This window comes from Papio anubis, chromosome 12 (genome assembly GCF_008728515.1).
Source record: "Papio anubis isolate 15944 chromosome 12, Panubis1.0, whole genome shotgun sequence".
In the NCBI taxonomy this organism is placed as follows: domain Eukaryota; kingdom Metazoa; phylum Chordata; class Mammalia; order Primates; family Cercopithecidae; genus Papio; species Papio anubis.
Window position 1 is genome coordinate 33,212,084 of NC_044987.1, and position 27,987 is coordinate 33,240,070.

General features: G+C 38.2%; 1 protein-coding gene across 3 annotated transcripts in view; it reads left to right on the forward strand.

Annotated features, from left to right (window-relative positions):
- The window catches only part of PGR (progesterone receptor), a 98,535-nt gene that overhangs the window by 42,236 nt on the left and 28,312 nt on the right, over positions 1-27,987 (forward strand). For all 3 annotated transcript variants that reach the window (XR_002516906.2, XM_021925345.2, NM_001164590.1), the window contains 1 exon segment: positions 23,452-23,757. Coding sequence is in view for 2 of the 3 variants with exons in the window: in XM_021925345.2 (XP_021781037.2) it covers positions 23,452-23,757 (306 nt within the window). In the remaining variant the exon portion in view is untranslated.

Consider the following 27,987-nt stretch of genomic DNA (forward strand, 5'->3'; position numbering starts at 1 on the left):
ATTTTAACAATATTGATTCTTCTAATACGTGAACATGGAATGTTTTTACATTTGTTAGTGTCATCTGTGATTTCTGTTAGCAATGTTTTATAGTTATCCTTGTAGAAATCTTTCATCTGCTTAGTTAGATGTATTCCTAGGTATTTTGTGTGTGTGTGTGTATGTGTGTGTCTATTGTAAATGGGATTACTTTCTTGATTTGGCTCTCACCTTGAACGCTATAGTTGTATGGAAATGATACTAATTTTTGCAGGTTTATTTTGTGTCCAGAAACTTTACTGAAGACATTTATCAGTTTTAGGAGCCTTTTGGTGGAGTCTTTAGAATTTTCTAGGTATAAAATCATGTATTATGCAAGAGAGATAGTTCGACTTCTTTTTTTCGTGTTTAAATGCCTTTTGTTTCTTTCTCTTGCCTGACCGCTCTGGCTAGCACTTCCAGTGTTAATAGGAGTGGTGAGAGTGAGCATCCTTACCTTGTTCCAGATCTCAAGGAAAATTCTTCCAGCTTTTGCCCATTCAGTCTGATGTTGGTTGTGGGTTTGTCATTGTGGTCTCTTATTGTTTTTAGGTATGTTTGTTTGTTGCCTAGTTTCTTGAGGCTTTTTATGAAGAAGTGGCATTGCATTTTATCAAAAACTGTTTCTGTGTCTATTGAGATGATCATATGGTTTTAATTCTTTTCATGTGGTAAATCATATTTATTGATTTGCATATATTGAGCTAACCTTCCATACCAGCAATGAGGCCAACTTGATCGTGGTTATGTTTGATTTGGTTTGCTAGTGTTTTGTTGAGAATGTTTGTGTCTGTGTTCATCAGGGATATTGTCTTATAGTTTTCCATTTTCACTGTATCTCTTACAGGGTTTGGTATCAGGGTGATGCTGGCTTCAGGGAACGAGTTAGGGAGAAGTCTTTCCTTCTCGATTTTTTGAAATAGTTTCAGTAGAATTGGTACCAGCTCTATTTTGTGCATCTGGTAGAATTTAGCTGTGAATCTCTCTGGCGAGGGCTTTCCTTTTGGTTGGTAAGTTTTTTATTACTAATTCCATTTGGAACCCAATATTGGTCTGTTCAGTGCTTCAGTTTTTTCCTGATTTAAACTTGGGACATTGTGCGTTTTCAGGAATTTAATCATTTCCTCTAGATAGTGTAGTTTGTGTGTGCAGAAGTGTTCACAATAGTTATCTAAGGATCTTTTGTATTTCTATGGGATCCATTATGATGTCATGTTTGTCATTTCTGTTTGTGTTTATTTGGATCTTCTCTTTTTTCTTTGTTCGTCTAGCTAGCTGTCTATCAATCTTGTTTATCCTTTAAAAAAACAACTTTTGGTTTTGTTGATTTTTGGGTCTCAATTTCATTCAGTTCTGCTCTTTAGTTCTTCCTTTTCTTCTGCTAGCTTTGGGGATAGTTTTTTCTTGTTTTTTTTTTTTTTTTTTCTTAAGTTCCTCTAGGTGTGATGTTAGATCATTAATGTGAGATCTTTCTAACTTGTTGACGTAGGCATTTAGAGCTATAAACTCTCCTCTTACTATTGTTTTTGCTACATCCCAGAGATTTTGGTAAGTTGTTATCTCTGTTTTCATTTATTTTAATTTTTTATTTCTGCCTTGATTTTATTGTTTACTCAAAGTTCTCCAGAGCAAACTTTTTAATTTCCATGTAATTGTGTGGTTTGTGCAGATCTTCTTGACGTTGGCTTCTCTTTGTATTCCACTGTGACCTGACAGTATGACTGGCATGATTTTGATTTTTTAAAATGTATTGAGTCTTGGTTTATGGCCAAGGATGTGGTGAATCTTGGAGTATATGTTCTGTGTATGTTCTGTGTACAGATGAGAAGAATTTATGTTCTGTGGTTGATGAATTATTCTGTAGATGTTTATTAGATCCAATTGGACAAGCATTGAGTTTAAGTCCAGAATGTGTTAGTTTTCTGCCTTGATGATCTAATGCTGTCAGTCCCCCACTATTGTTGTATGGCTTTCTAGGTCCTTAGAAGTCCTTGTTTTATGAATCTGGGCATATGTTGAGGCCAATGTTGAGGGCCAATGTTGAGGGCATATATATTTAGGATAGTTAAATCTTCTTATTGAATTGAATGAATTCATTAGGCAATGCCCTTCTTTTTCCTTTTTTACTGCTGTTAAAGTCTGTTTTATCTGATCTAAGAATAGCAACCCCTGCTCTTTTTAGTTTTCTGTTTGCATGCTACATCTTTCTCCAACCCTTTACTTTGAGCCTATGGTTGTCATTACACGTAAGATGGGTTTCTTGAATACAGAAGATGAATGAGTCCAGTTTTCCTAACTGGTTTGCCACTCTGTGATTTTTTTTTTTTTTAGATGGCATCTTGCTCTGTTGCCCAGGCTGGAATGCAGTGGCGTGATCTCAGCTCACTGCAACCTCCACCTCCTGGGTTCAAGCAATTCTCCTGTCTCAGCCTCCCGAGTAGCTGGGACTACAGGTGCCTGCCACCAGGCCTGGCTAATTTTTGTATTTTTAGTAGAGATGGGGTTTTACCTTGTTGGTCAGGCTGGTTTCAAACTCCTGATCTCAGGTGATCCACCCACCTCAGCCTCCCAAAGTGCTGGAATTACAGGTGTGAGCCACTGTGCCTGGAGCCACTCTGTGACTTTTAAGTGGGACGTTGTATTAGTCCATTCTCGTGCTGCTATAAAGTACTACCTGAGACTGGGTAATTTATGAAGAAATGACATTTAAATGACTCGCAGTTCTGCAAGCTTAACAGGAAGCAGAGCTAGGCAACCTCAGGAAACTTACAATCAAGGCAGAAGGTGAAGTGGAAGCAAGCACATCTTACCATGGCAGAGCAGGAGAGGTAGGTTGGGGGAGTGCCACACACTTTTAAATCATCATATCTTGGGAGAACACACTCACCATCATGACAACAGCATGGGGGAAATTTGCCCCCATGATCCAATCACCTCCTACCAGGTTCCTCCCTCAACATTGGGAATTACAATTCAACATGAGATGGGATGGGGACACAGAACGAAACCATATCATTCCGCCCTGGCCCCTTCCAAATCTTACGTCCTTCCCACTTTTCAAAACACAATCATGCCTTCCCAATGGTCCCCCAAAGTCTTAACTCATTCCAGCATTAACCCAAAAGTCCAAGACCAAAGTCTCATCTGAGACAAGGCAACTCCCTTCCACCTATGATCTTGTAATATCAAAACGAGTTAGTTACTTCCAAGATACAATAGGGATATGGGCATTGGGTAAATGCTCCCATTTTAAATGGGAGTAACTGGCCAAAACAAAGGAGATACAGGCCCCATGCACGTCCAAAACCCAGCAGGGCAGTCATTAAATATTAAAGCTCCAAAATAATCTCTTTTGTCTCCATGTCTCACATCCAGGGTATACTGATGCAATGGGTGGGCTCCCAAGGCCTTCAGCATCTCCACTCTGTGGCTCTGCAGGGTACAGCCCCCGCAGCTGCTTTTACAGGCTGGCATTGAATGCCTGTAGCTATTCCAGGCACACATGCAAGCTGTTGATGGATCTACCATTCTAAAATATGGTTGATGGTGGTCCTCTTCTCACAGCTCCACTAGGCAGTACCCCAGTGGAACCTCTGTGCAGGGGCTCCAACCCCACATTTCCCCTTCACACTGCCCTAGTAGAGGTTCTCCATGAGGTCTCCGCCCCTGAAGCAGATTTCTGCCTGGATATCCAGGCATTTCCATACATCCTCTGAAATCTAGATGGAGGTTTCCAAACCTCAACTCTTGCCTTCCACATACTCACAGGCCTAATACCATGTGGAAGCCACCAGGGCTTTGGGTTTGTATCCTCTGAAGCCCTGGCCCAAGCTGTACCTTGGCCCCTTTTAGCAACAGCTGGAGCTGGAGCAGCTGGAATGCAGGGCACCATGTCCCAAGGCTGCACAGAGTAGCTAAGCCCTAGGCCTGGCCCACAAAACCATTAATCCCTCCTAGGACTCTGTGCCTGTGATGGGAGGGGCTGCTGTGAAGGTCTCTGATGCCCTGAGACATTTTCCCCATTGTCTGGACTGTTAACATTTGACTCCTCTTTAATAATGCAAATTTCTGCAACAGGCCTGAATTTCTCCCCAGGAAATTTTTTTTTTCTTTTCTAACACATGGCCAGGCTGAATTTTTTTTTTTTTTTTTTTTTTTTTCTGTGCTTCACTTTTAAATGTAAGTTCCAGGTTCAGATAATCTCTTTTTTCATGCATATAAGCATACATGTTTAGAAACAGCCAGGTCACATACATCTTGAATGCTTTGCTGCTTAGAAATTTCTTCCACCATATACCCCAAATCATCTCTCTGAAGTTCAAAGCTTCACAGATCTCTAGGTCAGGAGCAAAATGCCACCAGTCTTTCTGCTAAAGCATAGCAAGAGTGACCTTTACTCCAGTTCCCAATAAGTTCCTCACTCCATCTGAGACTACCTCAGTCTGGAGTCATTGTCTATGTCACTATCAGCATTTTGGTCACAACTATTCAACAAGTCTCTAGGAAGTTCCAAACATTCCCATATCTTTCTGTCTTCTGAGCCCTGCAAACTGTTCCAACCTCTGCCCATTACTCAGTTCAAAATCACTCCCACATTTTCAGGTATCTTTTTAAACAGTGTTCTACTCTCCCAGTCCCAATTTTTGTATTAGCTCATTCTCATACTGTTATAAAGAACTACCTGAGACTTGGTAATTTATGAAGAAAAGACCTTTGACTCATTTCTGCAGGCTTAAGAGGAAACATAGCTAGGAGGTCTCGGGAAACTTACAATCATGGTGGAAGGCAAATGGGAAGCAAGCACATCTCACCATGGCAGAGCAGGAGAGAGAGAGGGAATGACAGGGGAAGTGCTACCACTTTTAAACCATCAGATCTCCTGAGAACTCACTCATTATCACAAAAACAGCATGGGAGAAATCTGCCCCTATGATCCAATCACCTCCCATCAGGTCCCCCCAAACATTAAGAATTAAAATTCAACATGAGATTTGAGTGAGGACACAGAGCCAAACCATATCAGGCATTTAGACCATTTATGTTCAAGGTTAATTTTTATATGTGAGGTTTTGATCCCTTGTTTAGTTGTTAGCTGTTTGCTTTGTTGTTTCTATTGTGTTTTTGCTTTGTAGGGTGTGCAGGCTATGTGCTTAAGTGTGTTTATGTGGAAGCAAGTATGGTTCTTTTGTTTCCATGTTTAGAACTCCCGTGTAAAGATCTCTTATAAGGATGGTCTAGTGGTAACAAATTCCTTTAGCACTTGATTACCTGGAAAAGATTTTATTTGTCCTGCACTTATGAACCATAGTTTGGCAGTATGTGAAATTATGGGTTGGAATTTCTTTTAAGAACGCTGAAAATAGGCCCCCAGTCTCTCCTAGCTTGCAACCCTCTGCTGAGAAATCTGTTATTATCCTGATGAGGTTCCCTTTGTATGTGATCTGCGTTTTTCTCTGGCTGCCTTTAAGATTTTTTTTTCTGTAATGTTGCCCTTGAACAGTCTGGTGACTATATACCTTGGTGATTTTTTTGTTGTTGTTGTTTTGTTTTGTTTTGTTTTGAGACAGAGTCTCACTCTGTCACCCAGGCTGAAGTGCAGTGGTGAGATCTCGGCTCACTGCAACCTCTGCCCTCCAAGTTCAATGGATTCTCCTGCCTCAGCCTCCCGAGTAGCTGAAATTACAGGTGCCTGCCACCTTGCCTGGCTAATTTTTTGTATTTTTTAGTAGAGACGGGGTTTCACCATCTTGGCCAGGCTGGTCTTGAACTACTGACCTCATGATCCACCTGCCTCAGCCTCCCAAAGGCTGGGATTACAGACGTAAGCCACCACGCCCAGCCAGTGATGTTCATTTTTATGGTATCTCACAGGTGTTCTCTGGATTTCTACCTATCTAGCAAGATTAGGAAAGTTTTCTTGAATTATTCCCTCAAATATATTTTCCAGTTTGTTTGCTTTTTCTCCTACTCTCTCAGGAATGCCAATAGTTCATAGGTTTTGTTGCTTTATATAGTCTTATATGTCTCAAAATCAGCTCATTTAAAATAATTTTTTTCTTTATTTTTATCAGATTGGGTTAGTTCACAAGACCAGCCTTCAAGCTTTAAAATTTTTTCTTCTGCTTGATCCAGTCTATTGATAAGGAATTTCAAAATATAATTGAAAGCTTTAAGTGAGTTTTTCAACTCCAGAAGCTACTATTGATTTTTTTTAAGATGTTCATTTCTTTCTTAATTTCCTAGATTGCTTTAGAAGTTTGTGTTGGTTTTCAACCTTGTCTTGGATTACAGTGAACTTCCTTGCAATCCATGCTTTGAATTATTTATCTGTCATTTCTGAGTTTCCATCTGGGTTAGGGACCATTGATGGAGGGCTAGTGCAATCCCTTGGTGATGTCACTACAATCAGGATTTTCATTATGCCAGAATTCTTGCACTGGTTTCTTCTCATCTGGAGACACTGGCACTTCAAATTTTTGTAATTATTTTCATGTGAGTAGGAGTTTTTCTTTTTTTTTTCTTTCCCTATAATGGTATTGTTATTATTTTAATAATAATTTTTTTGTTTCCCTTTTCCCCTTTTTCTAGGGGTTGTGCCTCTACAGAATGCTGGGTAGGGTCTTTTCACTTTGATTCTACAGCCCTATGTACTTCTTTCATCAGGTTTTATACTGGGCTCTGCGGGTCATCCCACAAGCCCATAGGCGGCACTTATAGGTAAGAGCAGGCTGTGACCAATGTGGCTGGATATATACTTGATCGTTGTTTACTAGCGAAAGCTCTCCATTGACTCAGGCAATGGGCTGATACTGATTCGTAGAATGCACGGTAGTCGGCACTCCCTGCTCAGCCCCAGGGAGATGGGAGCCACAAAGGGCAGGTTTGGACCCAGCAGGTCCACCTGCAGGTCCCCTGATGGCAGGCACAAGCACCAGTCCCAAGGAAGAATCAGTAGGTGGCCCCCAAGCACCCAGAGTTGGACATAGACATGAAGCTAGGAAGCCTCTTTAACTCCAGATTCTCTGCATGAGGGGCATCCTAAGCTCCTGATTCAGGAGAGTGGGTGCTCCAGATGCCTGGAGATCTACTTTGGCATGGAATAAAGAGGGCCCCCCTGCACCAAGATCTCCACACAGGAGGGGTAAATGACAGTTATGAATAGTGCTGCAGTAAACATGTGAATGCAGATATTTCTTCCATATATCAGTTTTCTTTCTTTCAGCTATATACCCAGTAGTAGGATTGCTGCATCACACGGTAGTTCTGTTTTTAGTTTTAGGAACCTCCATACTGTTTTCCATAGTTACGGTACTAATTTAGATTACTACCAACAGTGTATGAGCATTTCTTTTTCTCCATATCCTCACCAGCATTTATTTTTTGTCTTTTTAGTAACAGCCATTTTAATTGGGGTGAGATGATATCTTATTGTGGGTTTGATCTGCATTTCCCCAATGATCAGTGATGTTGAGCATTTTTTCATATATCTGTTGGCATTTGTATGGCTTCTTTTGAGAAATTTCTGTTCAGATATTTTGCCCACTTTTAAATGGGATTACTTGGGTTTTTTTGCTATTGAGTTGAGTTCTTTATATATTCTGATTATTAAACTTGTCAGATGAATAGTTTTCAAATATTTTCTCTCATTCTTTAAGTTGTCTCTTCACTTTGTTATTTCCTTTGCTGTGCAGAAGCTTTTTAGCTTGATGAAATTCCATTTGTCAATTTTTGCCTTGATTGCCTATGCCTTGAGGTCCTACTACAAAAATATTTGCTCAACTGTTTTAAAGCAGTTCCCCAAAGTTTTCTTGTAGTAGTTTTGTAGTTCCAGGTCTTACACTTAAGTCTTTAATCCATTTTGATTTTATTTTTGTATGTGGTGAGAGATAGTGATCTAGTTCCATTTTCTGCATATAGGTAGCCAGTTTTCCCAGCAGCATTTATTGAACAGATTGCCCTTTCCCCGTAAGTCCATGGCACCTTGGTCAAAAATGAGTTGACTGTTAATGCACGACTTTATTTCTGGGTTCTCTATTCTGTTCCATTGGTCTTTGTGTCTGTTTTTATACCAATATCTCAATATGGTTGAGAATTCTCATTTCTGACATAGAATTCTCATGTCTGAGAACATTTGAATAACAAAAGATAAAACATGAGAGAATATTAGAAAGCTTTAAAAATATTTAATAAAATCTTACAGTAGAATAATAGAGGTCATAAATATGTTTTGGCATGTCATGACATAGATTTTGTTAGGAGCAGTTTGTTCTTATCTGCTCCGGTGCCTATGTTTTGATTATAACAATTATGTTTGAGTTATTTGATTTCTTCATTGCATATGATTCTTGTTTTTAATGAATCACTTCCCTACCTTCAACAGGTCACAGTGAACTTTTGCTTTAGTTCACTGCTGTACAGCACTGAGTGGGAAGATAGTTACGCCCTTAAGGATGGTAATATATCTTCTACTTTAGGTGTTCTGCTTCCATCTTCTTTCTTCTAGAAAACATTTTTGTTTAATGACTCACAAAACATCTGAAATGAATACAGCTTTATATTTTGCAGTTGTAAAAATGCTAAACCAGTATAAGGTAATTAGCTCTTTCAAAAATAAGTAGCTTTCTACATAAAACGATGATTAAATGAATAGTTATCTTTGTTGAAATTTTTTTAAATCCACAGTTATAGGTTTTATGGGTTTTTCTTTTTTTCTATTTTCTTTTTTGGTAGAAAGCCTTATCTTCACATTTTAAAAGGTTGTGTTAGCCAGTTTCTCTCCTACTCCCCCTACCTCCTCCTCCACCTAGATTCAACCACTTCTCATGGCAAAGAGAATAACTTTCTGGGCTAGAGAGTATGGGTTGTGTAGTAAAGATTTTTGTTGTTTTTTTGTTTTCTCCTCCTACACTTGACAGCCAACAAGGCTACAAGTCTTCTTTGGAAGAATTGCAAAATTCTTGAATTTAGGACACAGTGGTATCTTTTCTAGAAGTATAGAGTCCTGTTCTGTGCCTTTAATACTCTAAGAACAAAAATCATTTTTCCTCTTTAAGGCAAGATCTACTGGGGATGATGGCTACCACCTACCTCTCTAGACCTCATATAATTTTCCTCTTATGGGCATCTCTTTTTCCACCCAAATCTTGGCCTTTGAATCAGCATCTCCCAGAGACAGCACCTCTCACATTGCTCCCTGAGTTCACTGCATTGAAGCCTGCAGCCAACTGATGTCTTCTCATCAGTCTGGTTGTTCACCCTAAACACCATCTCACACGTGCTAACTGGGGATAGTCCTCAGTGTATTCATTCTCATTTCTTTGCTTAAAATTTTTCTGTGTTTGTATGGGATGTCTTTTGTGGTTACCAACTAGAACTTTTCAGTAGTATCTATTATTTTCTAGACTCAGTAAAAAGTTAGAATTGAGGGGTTCAAATATTTTCTCCATTGTAGTTCACTTTATTTGAATGATTGACATACGTTTAAAAAAATCAATTCTAGTATCGTTTTGTTTTTTGGAAAATACCTGATTTCATTTTATATTTCCTGTTGTCAAGCATCTTTGTTTTCTTTGAAGTGTATACAAAGGCACATTCTGTTTTGATCTGGAAATTGGAGGTGAATCCTGAAAAACGGAAGGCAAACACTATCAGTGCTATAAAGGATTTAAGTGTAGTGCCAGTGGACTGATCCCAGCACTACACAGTAGTCATCATCATTTTGGTAATCTGAAGTAGAAGCATGCCTCTAGACATCCTTCCATATTTTTATATAGGTAGTATAAAGACGATTTTATATAGGTAGTATAAAGACGGTAGTATAAATTCACCTGAACTACAGAGATTCTTCTGATATAATAAAAGAAAAATACAGAGATTTTTCAGAATGGGAATGCAAACACTAGCAAACTGGAAAAGCAAAGTAGAACTTCTGAATTAATAGAATAAGTTAAATAAGAATGAGAAAATAAAGGGAAACTTGACCAAGCTAGCAAAGAAAGAAAATGGAAAAGAGTTTGAGACATTATAGCACATTATAGCTATTATGAGACATTATAGCACAAACTCTGTTGGGAAAAAAAATCCATTTGTAGTTTAAAAAAATAGTAAAGATATAGAAAAATCTATTGAAAATACAAAAATCTGTATTCCTCTTTTATTATATCAGAATTAAATAATAATTTTGTCTGCCCTGTTTTACCAAATTATTTTATTAAAACACGCTAACAAGGTTTACAAGCTTTTCTTCTCCCAGCTCTCATTCTCTATAGGATTTTTGCTGAGATATTTCAAAATTTTTATTTTTAGGTTATATTTAAGCTTTCACTTCTAATAAATCTCTCTCAAAAACTTTTCATATCACTTGTCATAAAAATTTATTCTCATAGTATCATCATCCAGATTCAGTTACGTATACATCAAGAATAATTGTACAATACTGTTTCCTAGACTCTTCATCTTATCTTTTCAATGCATGATATTTAAATAAACCATGCTTTTTAATTTTTTTTTATTTCTAATTTTTTATTATACTTTAAGTTCTGGGATACATGTGCAGAACGTGCAGGTTTGTTACATAGGTATACAAGCACCATGGTGGTTTTCTGCACCTATCAACCCATCATCTACATTAGGTATTTCTTCTAATGTTATCCCTCCCCTACTTCCCACCCCCAATAGGTCCTGGTGTGTGACATTCCCCTTCCTGCGTCCATGTGTTCTCATTGTTCAACTCCCACTTACAAGAGAACATGCAGTGTTTGGCTTTCTGTTCTTGTGTTAGTTTGCTGAGAATGATTGTTTCCAGCTTCATCCATGTCACTGCAAAGGACATGAAATCATCCTAAATTTTTTATGGCTGTATAGTATTCCATGGTGTATATGTGCCACATTTTCTTTATCCAGTCTCTCATTGATGGACATTTGGGTTGGCTCCAAATATTTACTGTTGTGATTAGTGCTGCAATAAACATACGTGTGCATGTGTCTTTATGGTACAATTATTTATAATCCTTTGGGCATATACCCAGGAATGGGATGGATGGATCAAATGGTATTTCTGGTTCTAGATCTTTGAGGAATCACCACACTGTCTTCTACAGTGGTTGAATTAATTTACACTCCCACCAACAGTGTAAAAGCTTTCCTATTTCTCCACAACCTCTCCAGCATCTGTTGTTTCCTGACTTCTTAATGGTCACCATTCTAACTGGCATGAGATGGTATCTCATTGTTGTTTTGATTTGCATTTCTCTCATGACCAGTGATGATGAGCTTTTTTTCATATGTTTGTTGGCCACATAAATGTCTTCTTTTGAGAAGTGTCTGTTCATATCTTTTGCCTACTTTTTGATGGGGTTGTTTGTTTTTTTGTAAATTTGTTTAAGTTCCGTGTAGATTCTGAATATTAGCCCTTTGTCAGATGGATAAATTGCAGAAATTTTCCCCCATTCTGTAGGTTGCCTGTTCACTCTGATGATAGTTTCTTTTGCTCTGCAGAAGGTCTTTAATTAGATCCAATTTGTCAATTTTGGCTTTTGTTGCCATTGCTTTTGGTGTTTTAGCCATGAAGTCTTTGCCCATGCCTATGTCCTGAATGGTATTGCCTAGTTTTTCCTCAGGGTTTTTCTGGTTTTCAGTCTTACGTTTAAGTCTTTAATCTATCTTCAGTTAATTTTTGTATAAGGTGTAAGGAAGGGGTCCACTTTCAGTTTTCTGTATATGGCTAGCCAGTTTCCCGAACACCATTTATTAAATAGGGAATCCTTTTCCCATTGCTTGTTTTTGTTAGGTTTGTAAAAGATCAGATGGTAGATATGTGGTGTTATTTCTGAGGCCACTGTTCTGCTCCATTGGTCTATATATCTATTTTGGTACCAGTACCATGCTATTTTGGCTACTGTAGCCTTGTAGTATAGTTTGAAGTCAGCTAGTCTGATACCTCCAGCCTTGTTCTTTTTGCTTAGGATTGTCTTGGTTATACAGGCTCTTTTTTGGTTTCATATGAAATTTAAAGTAGTTTTTTCAAATTTTGTGAAGAAAGTCAATGTTAGCTTGTTGGGGATAGCACTGAATCTATAAATTACTTTGGTCAGTATGGCCATTTTCATGATACTGATTCTTCCTATCCATGAGCATGGAGTGTCTTTCCATTTGTGTCCTCTCTGATTTCATTGAGCAGTGGTTTGTAGTTCTCCTTGAAGGGGACCTTCACATCCCTTGTAAGTTGTATTCCTAGCTGTTTTACTCCCTTTGTAGCAATTGTGAATGGGAATTCAGCCATGTTTGGGCTCTCTGTTTGTCTATTATTGGTGTATAGGAATGCCTCTTATTTTTGCACATTGATTTTGTATCTTGAGACTTCACTGAAGTTGCTTATCAGCTTAAGGAGGTTTTGGACTGAGAGGATGGGGTTTTCTAAATATAAAATCATGTCATCTGCAAAGAGACACAATTTGACTTCCTCTCTTCCTATTTGAATACTCTTTATATCTTTCTCTTGCCTGATTGCCCTGGCCAGAACTTCCACTACTGTGTTTAATAGCAATGATGAGAAAGGGCATCCCTGTCTTGGGCTAGTTTTCAAAGGAAATGCTTTCAACTTTTGCCCATTCAGTATGATATTGGCTGTGGGTTTGTCATAAATAGCTCGTATTGTTTTGAGATACATTCCATCGATACCTAGTTTATCAAGAGTTTTTAGCATGAAGGGGTGTTGAATTTTGTTAAAGACCTTTTCTGCATCTATTGAGATAATCATGTGGTTTGTCATTGGTTCTGTTTATGTAATGGATTACATTTATTAATTTGCATATGTTGATCCAGGCTTGCATCTCAAGGATGAAGCTGACTTGATTGTGGTGGATAAGCTTTTTGATGTGCTGCTGGATTTGGTTTGCCAGTATTTTATTGATGATTTTTGCATCAACGTTCATCAGGGATATTGGTCTGAAATTTTCTTTTTTGTTGTGTGTCTGCCAGGTTTTGGTATCAGGATGATGCTGGCCTCATAAAACGAGTTAGGGAAGATTTCCCTCTTTTTCTATTGTTTTGGATAGTTTCAGAAAGAGTGGTGCCGGCTCCTCTTTGTATCTCTGGTAGAATTCGGCTATGAATCTGTCTGGTCCTGGGTTTTCTTTTTGGTTGGTAGGCTATTAATTACTGCCTTAATTTCAGAACTTGTTATTGGTCTATTCAGGAATTTGACTTCTTCCTGGTTTTGTCTTGGGAGGGTGTATGTGTCCAGGAATTTATGCATTTCTTCTAGATTTTCTAGTTTATTTTCATAGAGATGTTTATAGTATTCTGTGATAGTAGTTTGTATTTCTGTGGGATTAGTGGTGATATCGCCTTTATCATTTTTTATTGTGTCTATTTGATTCTTCTCTCCCTTCTTTATTAGTCTGGCTAGTGGTCTATCTACTTTGTTAATCTTTTCAAAAACCCATCTCCTGGATTCACTGGGTTTTTTTTAAGGATTTTTCATTTTCGTGTCTCTGTCTCCTTCAGTTCTTCTCTGGTCTTAGTTATTTCTTGTCTTCTGCTAGCTTTTGAATTTGTTTGCTCTCACTTCTTTAGTTCTTTTAATTGTGATATTAAGGTGTCAATTTTAGATCTTTCCCGCTTCCTCTTGTAGGCATTTAGTGCTACAAATTTCCCTCTAAACACTGCTTTAGCTGTGTCCCAGAGATTCTGGCACTTTGTGTCTTTGTTCTCATTGGTTTCAAATAACTTACTTATTTCTGCCTTAATTTTGTTGTTTATGTAGTAATCATTCAGGAGCAGGTTGTTCAGTTTCCATGAAGTTGTGCAGTTTTTAGTGAGTTTCTTAATCCTGAGTTCTAATTTGATTGCACTGTAGTCTGAGAGACTGTTATGATTTCCATTCTTTTGCATTTGGTAAGGAGTGTTTACTTCCATTTATGTGGGCAATTTTAGAATAAGTGCGATGTGGTGCTGAGAAGAAGATATATTCTGTTGATTTGGGGTAGAGAGTTCTGTAGATGTCTCTTAGGTCTGCTTGATCCAGAGCCTGAATTCAAGTCCTGAATATCCTTGTTAATTTTCTGTCTTTTTGATCTAATATTGACAGTAGGGTGTTAAAGTATCCCACTATTATTGTGTGGGCATCTAAGTCTCTTCATAGCTCTCTAAGAACTTGCTTTATGAATCTGGATGCTCCTGTATTGAGTACATATATTTTCAGGATAGTTAGCTCTCCTTGTTGAATTGATCCCTTTACCAGAGTAATGTCCTTCTTTGTCTCTTTTGATCTTTGTTGGTTTAAAGTCTGTTTTATCAGAGTAGGATTGCAACCCCTGCCTTTTTTAGCTTTCCATTTGCTTGGTAAATATTCCTCCATCCCTTTATTTTGAGCCTGTCATGTCTCTTCATGTGAGATGGATCTCCTGAATACAGCACACCAATGGGTCTTGACTCTTTATCCAGTTTGCCAGTCTGTGTCTTTTAATTGGAGCATTTAGCCCATTTACATTTAAGGTTAATATTGTTATGTGTGAATATGATCCTGTCATTATGATGCTAGCTGGTTATTTTGCCTGTTAGTTGAGGCAGTTTCTTCCTAGCATTGATTGTCTTTACAATTTGACATGTTTTTGCAGTGGCTGGGACTAGTTGTTCCTTTCCATGTTTAGTGCTTCCTTCAGGAGCTCCTGTAAGGCAGGCCTGGTGGTGACACAATCTCTCAGCATTTGGTGGTCTGTAAAGGATTTTATTTCTTCTTCGCTTATGAAGCTTAGTTTGGCTGGCTATGAAATTCTGGTTTGAAAATTCTTTAGAAATGTTGAATATTGGCCCCCACTCTCTTCTGGCTCATAGGGTTTCAGCAGAGAGATCTGCTTTTAATCTGATGGGCTTCCCTTTGTGGGTAACCTGACCTTTCTCTTTGGCTGCCTTTAACATTTTTTCCTTCATTTCAACCTTGGTGAATCTGACAATTATGTGTCTTGGGGTTGCTCTTCTTGAGGAGTATCTTTGTGCTGTTCTCTGTATTTCCTAATTTTAATGTTGACCTGTCTTGCTAAGTTGGGGAAGTTCTCCTGGATAATATCCTGAAGAGTGTTTTCCAACTTGGTTCCATTCTCCTCGTCACTTTCAGGTACACCAATCAAATGTAGGTTTGGTCTTTTCACAAAGTCCCATATTTCTTGGAGGCTTTGTTCATTCCTTTTCATTCTTTATTCTCTAATCTTGTATTCATGCTTTATTTCATTAAGTTGATCTTCAATCTCTGATATCCTTTCTTCTGCTTGATTGATTTGGCTACTGATACTTGTGTATGCTTCACGCAGTTCTCATGCTGTGTTTTTTTCAGCTCCATTAGGTCATTTGTGTTCTTCTCTAAGCTGGTTATTCTAGATAGCAATTCCTCTAACCTCTTTTCAAGGTTCTTAGCTTTCTTGCATTGGGTTAGAACATGCTCCATTAGCTCTGAGGAGTTTCTTATTACCCACATCCTGAAGCCTACTTCTGTCAGTTTGTCAAACTCATTCTCCATCCAATTTTATTCCCTTGCTGGCGAGGAGTTGTGATCTTTTGGAGAAGAAGCATTCTGATTTTTGGAATTTTCAGCCTTTTTGGGCTGGTTTTTCCTCATCTTCATGGATTTATCTACCTTTGGTCTTTGATGTTGGTGACCTTCAGATGGGGTTTTTGTGTGGATGTCCTTTTTTGCTGATGTTGATGCTGTTCCTTTCTGTTAGTTTTCCTTCTAACAGGCCCCTCTGCTGCAGGTCTGCTGGAGTTTGCTGGAAGTCCACTCCAGACCCTGTTTGCCCTGGGTATCACTAGCAGACTCTGCAGTTCAGCAAAGATTGCTGCCTGTTCCTTCCTCTGTAAGCTTCATCCTAGCAGGGCACCCACCAGATTGCCAGCCAGAGCTCTCCTGTATGAGGTGTCTGTCGACCCCTGCTGGGAGGTGTCTCCCAATCAGGAGGCACAGGGGTCAGGGACCCACTTGAGGAGGCAGTCTGTCCTTTAGCAGAGGATGAGCGCTGTGCTGGGAGATCTGCTACTCTCTTCAGAGCCAGCAGGCAGTAACGTTTAAGTCTGCTGAAGCTGCATCCACAGCCACCCCTTCCTCCAGGTTCTCTGTCCCAGGGAGATGGGAGTTTTATGTATAAACCCCTGACTGAGGCTGCTGCCTTTCTTTCAGAGATGCCCTGCCCAGAGAGGAATCTAGAGAGGCAGTCTCGCTATAGCAGCTTTGCCAAGTTGCAGTGGGCTCCACCCAGTTTGAAGTTCCGGGTGGTTTTGTTTACACTGTGAGGGGAAAACTGCCTACTCAAGCCTCAGTAATGGTGGACACCCCTCCCACCACCACGCTCCAGCATCCCAGGTCTACTTCACACTGCTGTGCTAGCAGTGAGAATTTCAAGCCAGTGGATCTCAGCTTGCTGGGCTCCATGGGGATGGGATCTGCTGAGCTAAATCACTTGGCTCCCTGGCTTCAGCCCTCTTTCCAGGGGAGTGAATGGTTCTGTCTCACTGGCATTCCAGGTGCCACTGCGGTATGAAAAAAACTCCTGCAGCTAGCTCAGTGTCTGCCCAAATGGCTGTCCAGTTTTGTTCTGGAAACTCAGGGCCCTGGTTGTTTGGGCACCCGAGGGAATCTTCTGGTCTGCGGGTTGCAAAGACTGTGGGGAAAGCGTAGCATCTGGGCCAGAATGCATTGTTCCTTACAGCATGGTCACTCACAGCTTCCCTTGGCTGTGAGTAAGGGAGGGAGTTTCCCCACCCCTTGTACTTCCTGGGTGAGGCAATGCCCCACCCTGCTTTGGCTCGCCCTCCATGGGCTGCAGCTACTGTCTAGCCAGTCCTAATGAGATGAGGCGGGTACCTCAGTTGAAAATGCAGAAATCACCCACCTTCTGTGTTGATCTCTTTGGGAGCTGCAGACTGGAACTGTTCCTTTTCGGCCATCTTGCCAGCCAGCAACCCCCAACCTTTTTTTTTTTTTTTTTTTTTTTTTTAAATACTTTAAGTTCTGGGATACGTTTGCAGAATGTGCAGGTTACATAGGTATACATGTACCATGGTGGTTTGCTGCACCTAACAACCCATCATTTACATTAGATGTTTCTTCTAATGCTATCTCTCCCCTAGCTCCCCACCCCTCAACAGGCCCTCATGTGTGACATTCCCCTCCCTGTGTCCATGTGTTCTCATTGTTCAACTCCCACTTATGAGTGAGAACATGCAGTGTTTGGTTTTCTGTTCTTGTGTTAATTTACTGAGAATTTACATGATGACATCCATGTCCCTGCAAAAGACATGAACTCATTCCTTTTTATGGCTGCATAGTATTCCATGGTGTATATGTGCCACATTTTCTTTATCCAGTCTCTTATTGATAGGGATTTGGGTTGGTTCCAAGTCTTTGCTATTGTGAATAGTGCTGCAATAAACATACATGTGCATGTGTCTTTATGGCACAATGATTTATAATCCTCTGGGCATATACCCAGTAATGGGATTGCTGGGTCAAATGGTATTTCTGGTTCTAGATCTTTGAGGAATCACCACATTCTCTCCTAAAATGGTTGAACTGATTTACACTCCCACCAACAGTGTAAAAGCTTTCTTATTTCTTCACATCCTCTCCAGTATCTTTGTTTCCTGACTTTTTAATGGTCACCATTCTAACTGGTGTGAGATGGTACCTTATTGTGGTTTTGATTTGCATTTCTCTCATGACCAGTGATGATGAGCTTTTTTTCATGTTTATTGGCCACATACTTCTTTTGAGAAGTGTCTGTTCATATCCTTCACCCACTTTTTGATGTTTTTTTTTTCTTGTAAATTTGTTTAAGTTCCTTTTAGATTCTAGATATTAGCCCTTTGTCATGTGGATAAATTGCAAAAATTTTCTCCCATTCTGTAGGTTGCCTGTTCACTCTGATGACAATTTCTTTTGCTCTGCAGAAGGTCTTTAGTTAATTAGATCCAATTTTTCAATTTTGGCTTTTGTTGCCATTGCTTTTGTTGTTTTAGTCATGAAGTCTTTGCCCATGCTTATGTCCTGCATGGTATTGTCTAGGTTTTCTTCTAGAGTTTTTATGATTTTAGGTCATATGTTTAAGTCTTTAATTCATCTTGAGTTAACTTTTATATCAGGTATAGGGAAGGGGTCTACTTTGTTTTCTGCATATGGCTAGCCAGTTTCCCCAACACCATTTATTAAATAGGGAATCCTTTCCCCATTGCTTATTTTTGTCAGGTTTGTCAAAGATCAGATGGTTGTAGATTTGTGACGTTACTTCTGAGGCCTCTGTTCTGTTTCATTGGTCTATATATCTGTTTTGGTACCAGTACCATGCTGTTTTGGTTACTGTAGACTTGTATAGTTTGAAGTCAGTTAGCGTGATGCTTCCAGCTTTGTTCTTTTTACTTAGGATGTCTTGGCTGTACGGACTCTGTTTTGGTTCCATATGAAATTTAAAGTAGTTTTTTCGAATTTGGTGAAGAAAGTCAATATTATCTTGATGGAGATAGCATTAGATCTATAAATTACTTTGGTCACTATGGCCATTTTCACAATATACATTCTTCCTATCTATGAATATGGAAAGTTTTTCCATTTGTTTGTGTCCTCTCTGATTTCCTTGAGCAGTGGTTTGTAGTTCTCCTTGAAGAGGTCCTTCACATCCCTTTTAAGTTGTATTCCTAGGCATTTAATTCTTTTTGCAGCAGTTGTGAATAGGAGTTCACTCATGATTTGGCTTTCTGTTTCTCTGTTATTGATGTATAGGAATGCTTGTGATTTTTGCACATTGATTTTGTATCCTAAGAATAAGCCATACTTTTTAATATAAAATATTTTGGTCATACAAAAAATGCATATAAAGCAAATGACATAGAAACAATATGATTAATATCCACCTCTGGACTCAGTTGGCTTAGGAAAATATAAATATTTCACTACACTTGAAACTGATTGCATATTTATCACTTTCCTCTTTCCCTTTCTCCAGAAACCTCTATATCTTTAATTTGGAGTTGGTCATTTTCTTATATTATTCTATAGTATTTTTTAATATCTATGTATTTCTCACCAATAGATTTTTAGTTTTGAGATATTTTTTCTACTCCATAGAAATGGTATGTATATTTATGCAATTTGATCTTACTGCCTAATATTATATTTGTGTGTTTTTTGTTTTGATTTGTATTATTCTGGTTTTTTTTCTATACTGTATGATTTCATTGTATGAATATCTCCCATTTATTTATTCTCATGTATTAACATGTGCTTCCACTTGATATTTGCTGTACTTTACCTACAGTTCAATTGTGAACATTATTGCACATGTCTTCTGGTGGTTCATGTGTGAGAGTTTCTATAGGTAACCTGCACACCTGGGCATGAAATTTCTGATTGTAATACATGCTCATGTTGGGCTTTACTAGATAAGGCTAGATTGTTTTTAAAGTGGTAGTTTACACTCCATGGCAGCTCTTTATTGTTTTGTGTGTTCCTGTATTCTGTGTCCTTGCCATTTTAGGTAGATAATGTCTCATTGTGGTCTTACTTTGCATTTGTTTGGTTACTAATGAGGTCAGTCATATCGTTGTGTTTTGTTGTCTATATTTTTCTTCCTCTGTGAAATATCTGTTCGTGCCTTTTCTTTCTGATTTGTAATAATTCTTTGTATATTCTGGATATGTATGTTATAAATATCTATAGGATAGACAAGAACAAGCTATCTGGTAAGGTGATATGAAGAAATATAAATTAGGTGAGGAAGCAAGCCATGCAAATATCCAAGGAAAAAATCATTTCAGGCAGAGGAAACTGTCAGTGTAAGACCCCAAGGCAGAAACACACTTCAGGGGCAAGGTGGGCATCAATATGAAGGGAGCATGAGGGAGAACAGAAGAGAGACTATGCAAGAGTAAATTGGGCCTTGTAGAGCCTGATAAGAATTTTAACTTCATTCTAAGCAGGATCAGGAGTCACTGAAAATTCAAGCAAAGAATGACATAGTCTGATTTAAGTCTTTAAAGTTGTATAGAAAATAGGCTACAAAAAACAAAAGCTGGGAAACCAGCCAGCGTATGTTACAGTAGTCCAACTGTGATTGTGGGGATGTAAATTATGGTGCAAGCAGTGGAAACAGGGATTTGAATTTGGGTTATATTTTCATCGTTATCCACCAGATTTGCTGATGTATTAGATATGAGGTGAGAAAATAAGTGAGGTATCAATAATGACTCTAGAGTTTGGGGCTAGAGCAGGTGTAGATGAAGTTATAAACCTGGAAGATGCATGTTTGGGCCAATGCATCAAAGTTCTGCTCTAGACATATTAATTTGAGGGGTCTGTTAGAAATACAAGTGGAGAGGCCGAGACGGGGGAATCACGAGGTCAAGAGATCCACACCATCCTGGCTAATACGGTGAAACCCCGTCTCTACTAAAAATACAAAAAATTAGCCGGGCATGGTGGCGGGCGCCTGTAGTCCCAGCTACTTGGGAGGCTGAGGCAGGAGAATGGTGTGAACCTGGGAGGCGGAGGTTGCAGTGAGCTGAGATCGCGCCACTGCACTCCAGCCTGGGCACAGAGTGAGACTTCGTCTCAAAAAAACAAAAAAACAAAAAAAGAAAGAAAGAAATACAAGTGGAGATGCTGAGAATACAGCTGGATAGTTGAGTCTAGAGTTTTTGGGAAAAGCTGGGACTAGGACTGCAAATTTGGTAATCATTAATGTCTAGATGATATTAGAGACATAGAACTAGGTGCAGACACTTAGAAAGAGAGCATAGTTATCTAAGAGAAGTCTGAGGACTGAGCTCAGGGTACTCAAAGATTTAGAAGTGGAGAAGATGAAAAACAGCTAGACAGAGAGACTGAAAGAGTGACTACAAGAATGAAATATGTGGAAGCCAAATGAATAAGAGCGTTAAAAGAAGACGGAAATGATCAGTGTGTTAAGTGCTTACCCGGGTTAAGTCCAGGACTGAGAATTGGCCATTGTTTTTTGACATTTGGAAATCTTTGAAGGCCTTGCCAAGAATAATTTGGTTGGGATAAGGAGAGGAATGACCTGACTGGAGAAGGTTCAAGGGAGAATTGGAGGAGAGGAAATGGAGAGAGTGATGTTTCTCCACGGAATAGATTATGTGTGAGAGGGACTATTAGAGGATGCAGACAAGAGGGCAGATGATTTCAGAGAAAAGTCCCTGAGTGGGTGACAAGGACTAAGATTTGGTACTGAAATGTCAGGAATATGAACTGTAACAGGAGGGAAGGCAGAGTACAGGGGTAGCCATACTGTAGATTGGCCACAAAGAAAATATTTTCCACATGGGGCTATATTCCCCCTAAGCCTCCCCCAAATCATTACCTCTGCTTCTGATTCAATCCCTTAAAACCTCATCCATCAGCTGGAATGAGAGACAACTAATAAATAATAGATAATAAAGACAAGATATTCAGAGTGGAAGATGGAAAAGACAGTACTGTATTCTTTCATTCATTTAGCAGACATGTATTGCCAAAAGACACTGGAGAAAATAAAGATGACAAACAGGTGGTGCCTTTGTTGAAGATTATAGTCAAGGACAGGAAAACTTTAGCCCTCTTCTTAACATTTTCTTCCCTTAGACACAACACACACACACACACACAGTTCCTGGCATATACCATATACTCTGTAACTGTTCCTTCCCTTCCTTATACTCTGTAACTGTTCCTTCCCTTCCCTTTGTGACTCATTCCTTCCCCCAGAAAGCTCATTTGATCTCTGCAAATAATTTTGAATCCCCTTTGTTTCTAACCATGGCAATTGTTTTGTTTTCCCATCTCCTACAAGTTCTAGCTCAACCTGTCGGGGCTTTTTTTTGTTTTTTTGTTTGTTTGTTTTGAGATGGAGTTTCTCCCTTGTCACCCAGGCTGGAGTGCAATGGCATGATCTTGACTCACTGCAACCTCTGCCTTCTGGGTTCATGTGATTTTCCTGCCTCAGCCTCTGGAGTAACTGGGATTACAGGTGCCCACCACCACACCCAGCTAATTTTTGTATTTTTAATAGAGGCGGGGTTTCACCATGTTGGCCAGGCTGGTCTCGAACTTCTGACCTCAGGTAATCTGCCCACCTCGGCCTCTTAAAGTGTTGGAATTACAGGCATGAGCCACCATACCTGGCCATTCCTTGGGGTTTTATAGAACAAGTATGATCCTTTTTCTTTATGACAATACCCTGAGTTCAGAAATCTCAGAGACAAATGTTTACAGAGACCAGGTAAATAAGTGGCTAGAGTGACAAGACTTCAGAAAAGAGACCACTGGCGTACCACCAGTTTGTGGAGGGAACTGGACAAACTGGAATACCCATGCCCCCATCCAAAGGCAACCATTGCAACTAAGCTTTAACAGATTGTTGCCACCTAAGTAATTCACGGATGGTCTCGTAATTCTGGTCAGCATTGTCTGAGCCAAACAAAACATATCTGTGGGCATGATCTGATACTAGAGCCAGCAGACTGTAACCTCTGCTTAGATAATTGCAGGTGTCAGCCTTCCCTTGGCTAAACAGCCACTTCACACTGATAAGTAGCCCTTGCCTGGCACAAAGCAGGTGGGGCTGAATCCAGCCTGATATCACATCACCAGAACTTCCTCTAATTCTCCTCAAGGCATCTGTGAACTACCAGCAGCCCAAATAAGCATCTTTTTCTCCTTCAATCATTTATCATAAAGCAGATTCTATTCATCTCACCATCCATCTTTTTCCCCTAACATATCAGAATTCATCAAAGTAGAAACTCTAGAAATCATCCAGAAATACAAATGTGATCTGACCAGCATGGGTGTAAACTTCCTCTTTCATTAATTTAGAAAAAGGTTTATTAATTTTGAGTCTTAGATCTCATAAAAGTAGAGCTGGATTGATTTTAAGATATCAATGAACCCACTGAAATTGTATAAAAAGATTTTGTGTGGCTGGCAAACAAATGCTTTTCTTTTAACATATTCTTAAAAGAATAAAGCCCCAAAGAAGATTTAACAACCACTATAGACTAAGTTTCAGTTAATGTAGTGTGTAGCATTAGCTTTTGGAAGACTGTTCTGTCAGAATATGGACCAATACTGAGTTTAGTCTCTACTAAAACTGTTTGTCTTTTTTTTCATATCTTCTCCTACACAGCTCCATAACCCCTGCAGAATACTGGTATAATTACCCACACCCCACCCACCCAGTGATTGTTGATGTAATTAATTATTTAATCCAAGTCTGAGGCCTAAACTTTTTTTAATCAAGCGTCACATGTTTTAATTTTATTCTATTTCATTTCATTCGATTGATGCTAAAATATATAATGTGATGATTCTAAGATTTAGGAAAAATAATATTATACTGGGATATGGAGTTTCTATATATTTACATGAACCTCCTTTTTTTTTCTTCTCTGTAGGTCGAAAATTTAAAAAGTTCAATAAAGTCAGAGTTATGAGAGCACTAGATGCTGTTGCTCTCCCACAGCCAGTGGGCATTCCAAATGAAAGCCAAGCCCTAAGCCAGAGATTCACTTTTCCACCAGGTCAAGACATACAGTTGATTCCACCACTGATCAACCTGTTAGTGAGCATTGAACCAGATGTGATCTATGCAGGACATGACAACTCAAAACCTGACACCTCCAGTTCTTTGCTGACAAGTCTTAATCAACTAGGCGAGAGGCAACTTCTTTCAGTAGTCAAGTGGTCTAAATTGTTGCCAGGTAATAATAATTTTTATATACAGCATGTAATAAAAAATGTACTATGTTTGTTGTATTAGTAGATTGTTAAAACACTCTATGCAGTAAATTAACTACAACATAAAACAGTGTGTGATAGTATATGTTTCAGCAGTTCAAAATATTTGGGACCCTAATATGTGTTGCAGAAATGTAAACAAATAGAGAACACATTGAGTCTTACTGATGAGTCAGAAATTGCATACATTAAACTTATGCTAATAAGAAATAGCTTAGGTTTACGTGTTCAACCACAGATATTACGGTAGCTCAGAAATGATAAATTGACCATTTTTTATAAATGCCCCATCTATTCTAAACCTTAATTCAACCAACCTTATTTGGTTGAAAATAAAACAATGTATAAAGTCATATAACAAATCAAAATAGTATTCAGAGTACAGTAAGGTATCAGAAGTAAATGGAGAAAACAAAATTCCTAAACATAAATTACTTTAAAAAAAAATAGCATACAGAGAAAAGAATCTCTAGTCACTAATCCTCTAATTTTACCCAGACAAAGGGAGTATATCACCCAGCAACAGAGAGAACTTGGATTATATCATCATAGAAGAATTTCAGTCACTTTACTTATCAGCTATTTTTGCTCCCTCACCACAGCTCTGTAGGAGCCAAGTACTTGAAAGAATAACAAGGATGAAATTCTCATTTGGTTAAATCTTAGACTGCAGAGCCAGGAGAATACATGTATAGCAATTGTTTGTGAAGGCATTACTCCAATAATTAAGAATAGAACTTTTTAAAAAACTACATTCTCTTCACATCAGTAATACCCTTGTACTGCTATAGACCAAATTATTTTCCTAATATCTGATCAAGAATTAAACATATTATATCCTTTTAGTCCCCAAGTAAATTCAATGGCTCTTTTAGAAAAAGAATTTCTTCCCAATTCGCCTTAATATAACTCTCAGTTATTATTCTACCTGAAAGGTTTGAAATACAATAGATGAATTGTTACTGAAAATTCAATTACATGAAACAGAAAGAAAAATAGATACCTGTTTGTTGAATCTTTTAAAAAAATACATACTAAGAAAAGTTAATGGAATTCAGTGTTCTAGTGGAGATGAGGTAATTTTACAGAAAAATCAAAATGCCCAGATTCTTACTGACTTCAGTCTCACTAAAAGGCCTTAAACAGATAATAATTTTTTGAACATTCTGAATGTTTAGGATTTATCACATAGTGGTTAGCAAACTTGACAGAGCTTTAATAAATAAAAATAACCCAATAGCATTGATGAACTTTTTCTATTTAAAAATGAGTGTTTAAACATGTGTTTAATTTTTCTCCATTGTTCTATTATTTGGAAAATATGATTTCTTTGATTTTTGTTGATATAGTTTATATGCCTTTTGTTCGCAATTTTGGAGGTACTTTACTGTTTAAAAAGATTCTAGCATCAGCTGGCAATGTTAGAAAATAACCAGTTATACTTGAAAAGATGACTTATTCACTTTGGATAAAAGCTAAGTGACCTTTTTAACTGGAAACAGTTATCTGTCAGAATTTTTTGACCCCCACACAGGCTCAAAAAGGAATGAGAGAAAACTCTTACATTGAATTTGGTGGCAACTTTTTTAATGCTGCAAAATGTAATTTTTGTTTAGCAAATCAGAATACTGGCAACACTAGTATTACCTATACTGTTTCCATTAATTGCAAACAGGGAAACATTGAGATTATCAAAGTGTCTTGTGGCCTGTGGACTTTTAAAACCATATTTTCATGGTTTGCATTTTGGGAATAGCACTACTGAATGAATTATGAAAATGGCCAGTGAACTAGAGTGACTATTTGACCTCTGAGAAAGGACTTGGAAGGATACATGTATAGAAAGTAATTTAGTATCATTAGCTACTTAAAACTGATTTCAATTGACTTTAAATAAGCGTACAGTTTTTATTCACTTATTCACTCAATAAATGTCTATTATGTACCTGCTGTGTGCAATATCTAATAATTAAACAGTGGTTTAGAAAGAAAAGCCACAAGGCTGGGCTCATGGTGTGAATGCATTTTGCTGCAGCACATCCTAGCATCTGGTCATCAGTTTTGCATGTAAAAGAAATTTATTTCATTCATTCACTCATGTGCAATGTAAGTCTGTGGAAGACAGACTTTTTTAAGTGAGCCTCACTAATAAGCCAGAATGTCAACTAACTTGCTTATTTACAGTGACACACGCACACACACACACACACACACGCATGCACACACACAATATAAATATACATAATACTTATGTTGCTAGGAATATATATTAACAGATCAGATCATTCTTTCACAATAGGAAACTGTATTCGGGAAGTCACATTAAGATCTGATACAGAATGACCATTATAACAAAGGTGACAGCATTTATGAAGACACCTAGGCATATATTTGCAAGTGCCCTGAGAATTCTTATTGCCTGGTCAGGGCTTTCTCATTTCTCCTTTGTCTATGCTCTTCCATTATCTTGGATCTGTTATAATAATGGTAGTTTATATTTCTTCAAAAATATTTCAAATGTATTCTTTTTCTTTCTTTTCTTTTCTTTTCTTTTTTTTTTTTTTTTTTGAAACAGGGTGTCACTCTGTTGCCCAGGCTGGACCGCAGTGGCACGATCTTGGCTCATTGCAGCCCGGACCTCTTGGGCTCAAGTTATCCTACCACCTCAGCCACCTGATTAGCTGGTAGCTGGGACACTAAAGGCATGCTCCACCTTCCTTGGCTAATTTTTTAATTTTTAGTTGAAATTGGGTTTAACTGTGTTACCCAGGCTGGTCTTGAACTCCTGGGCTCAAGTGATCTGCCTGCCTTAGCCTCCCAAAGTGCTGGAATTACAAACGTGACCCGCCGCGCCCCACCCCATTTCCTTTAATAGAGACTTGCAAGATGCTCTAAATTTATGTCAGCACATTTAGAAAACATTTCTTAGGATGCATTGCCAATGAATGATTTTACATTGACTTTTATCTGTAGCTTCAGTCAGCAATATTTGCTTATTTGAAATGTAGAGCAAAACTATATTTGAATTTTTTAATGAACAAGACATAGTCCCTCTATTAAGGAAAATTCAATCCAATGTGAGAAAGAGAAGATACCCAAATAACTATAGTGTTATGTGAAAGTGATATAAGATACAGATATAATGAAAGGGTGGGGGGGCAGAAGAACATTTTTGGCTTCAAGGACTAAAGAAGACTTCAGAGACAAAAATGTCAGTTAAACTGCATCTCGCAGGAGAAACAAGACTGATAAATCATGATAAGAGAAAGCATTCTAGATAGAAGGAACAGTATGGCTGAAATAAGAAAAGCATGAGATAGGTTTGGTGAATAATACATTAAACCAGCATATTAATGGTTCTCAACCTTTTCAAGTGTGGGGTTCCCTTAGTAACATCAAAAATTTTATACAGTCTCCCCATAGGATAGGAATTAAAGCTTTTAGTAGCTACGGATTGAGAAAACACATTTGTACATACGGTCCCTCAGACACTGCTACAGTAAGTACTGGCCTTCAGGGAATTTAATCACCCAAATGCTAAGAAACCATTGACAATAAATTTATTTTGAACTGAATAATGGAAAGTAAACTTAGAGGTATAAGTTATAGGCTGATCAAGGATGGTCTTAAAAATTACTGTAGATGTTAGAGTTTAAATTAAAAGTACTAATTCACAATTCAGTATCACCTTTAAATTGTCCTCATCCTGTACGTCAATACATTGCAGTGAAATTGATGTGACAGAGGGGGTATGAGGGAAACATTTCTGTTGCACAAATTTTGTCTTGATATTTCAGTTAATTTAGTGAAAACTCCATTTAGGTCAATGCTTTGACATTTTTAAGCCTTGCACTTTTTAGGACATACTTTATTTGTGTCATTTCACCAGACTACTTGCAATTATTAGTATCAGAATATTGGAACAGTATTTTGTCTCGTTTTTCTGCTTTTGAAGCATGCCAAAACAACTTTTGAGTCAGTGACAGTCATTGCATCTTGACAAAGGATCTTTTTCTCTTCCTTCCCGAATCAGAAGAGTAAATTAAATTATTGCTGTCCAGAAAAAAATGGTGAGAAAGAAATGAGAGTAGCATACTGAGAGTAAAGGCCTTAATAAATGTGTTGATAAAGACTAAAAAATTGTTTTTCTCACATCCTATTCCACTGAAATTATGATTGCCAATGGCAACACA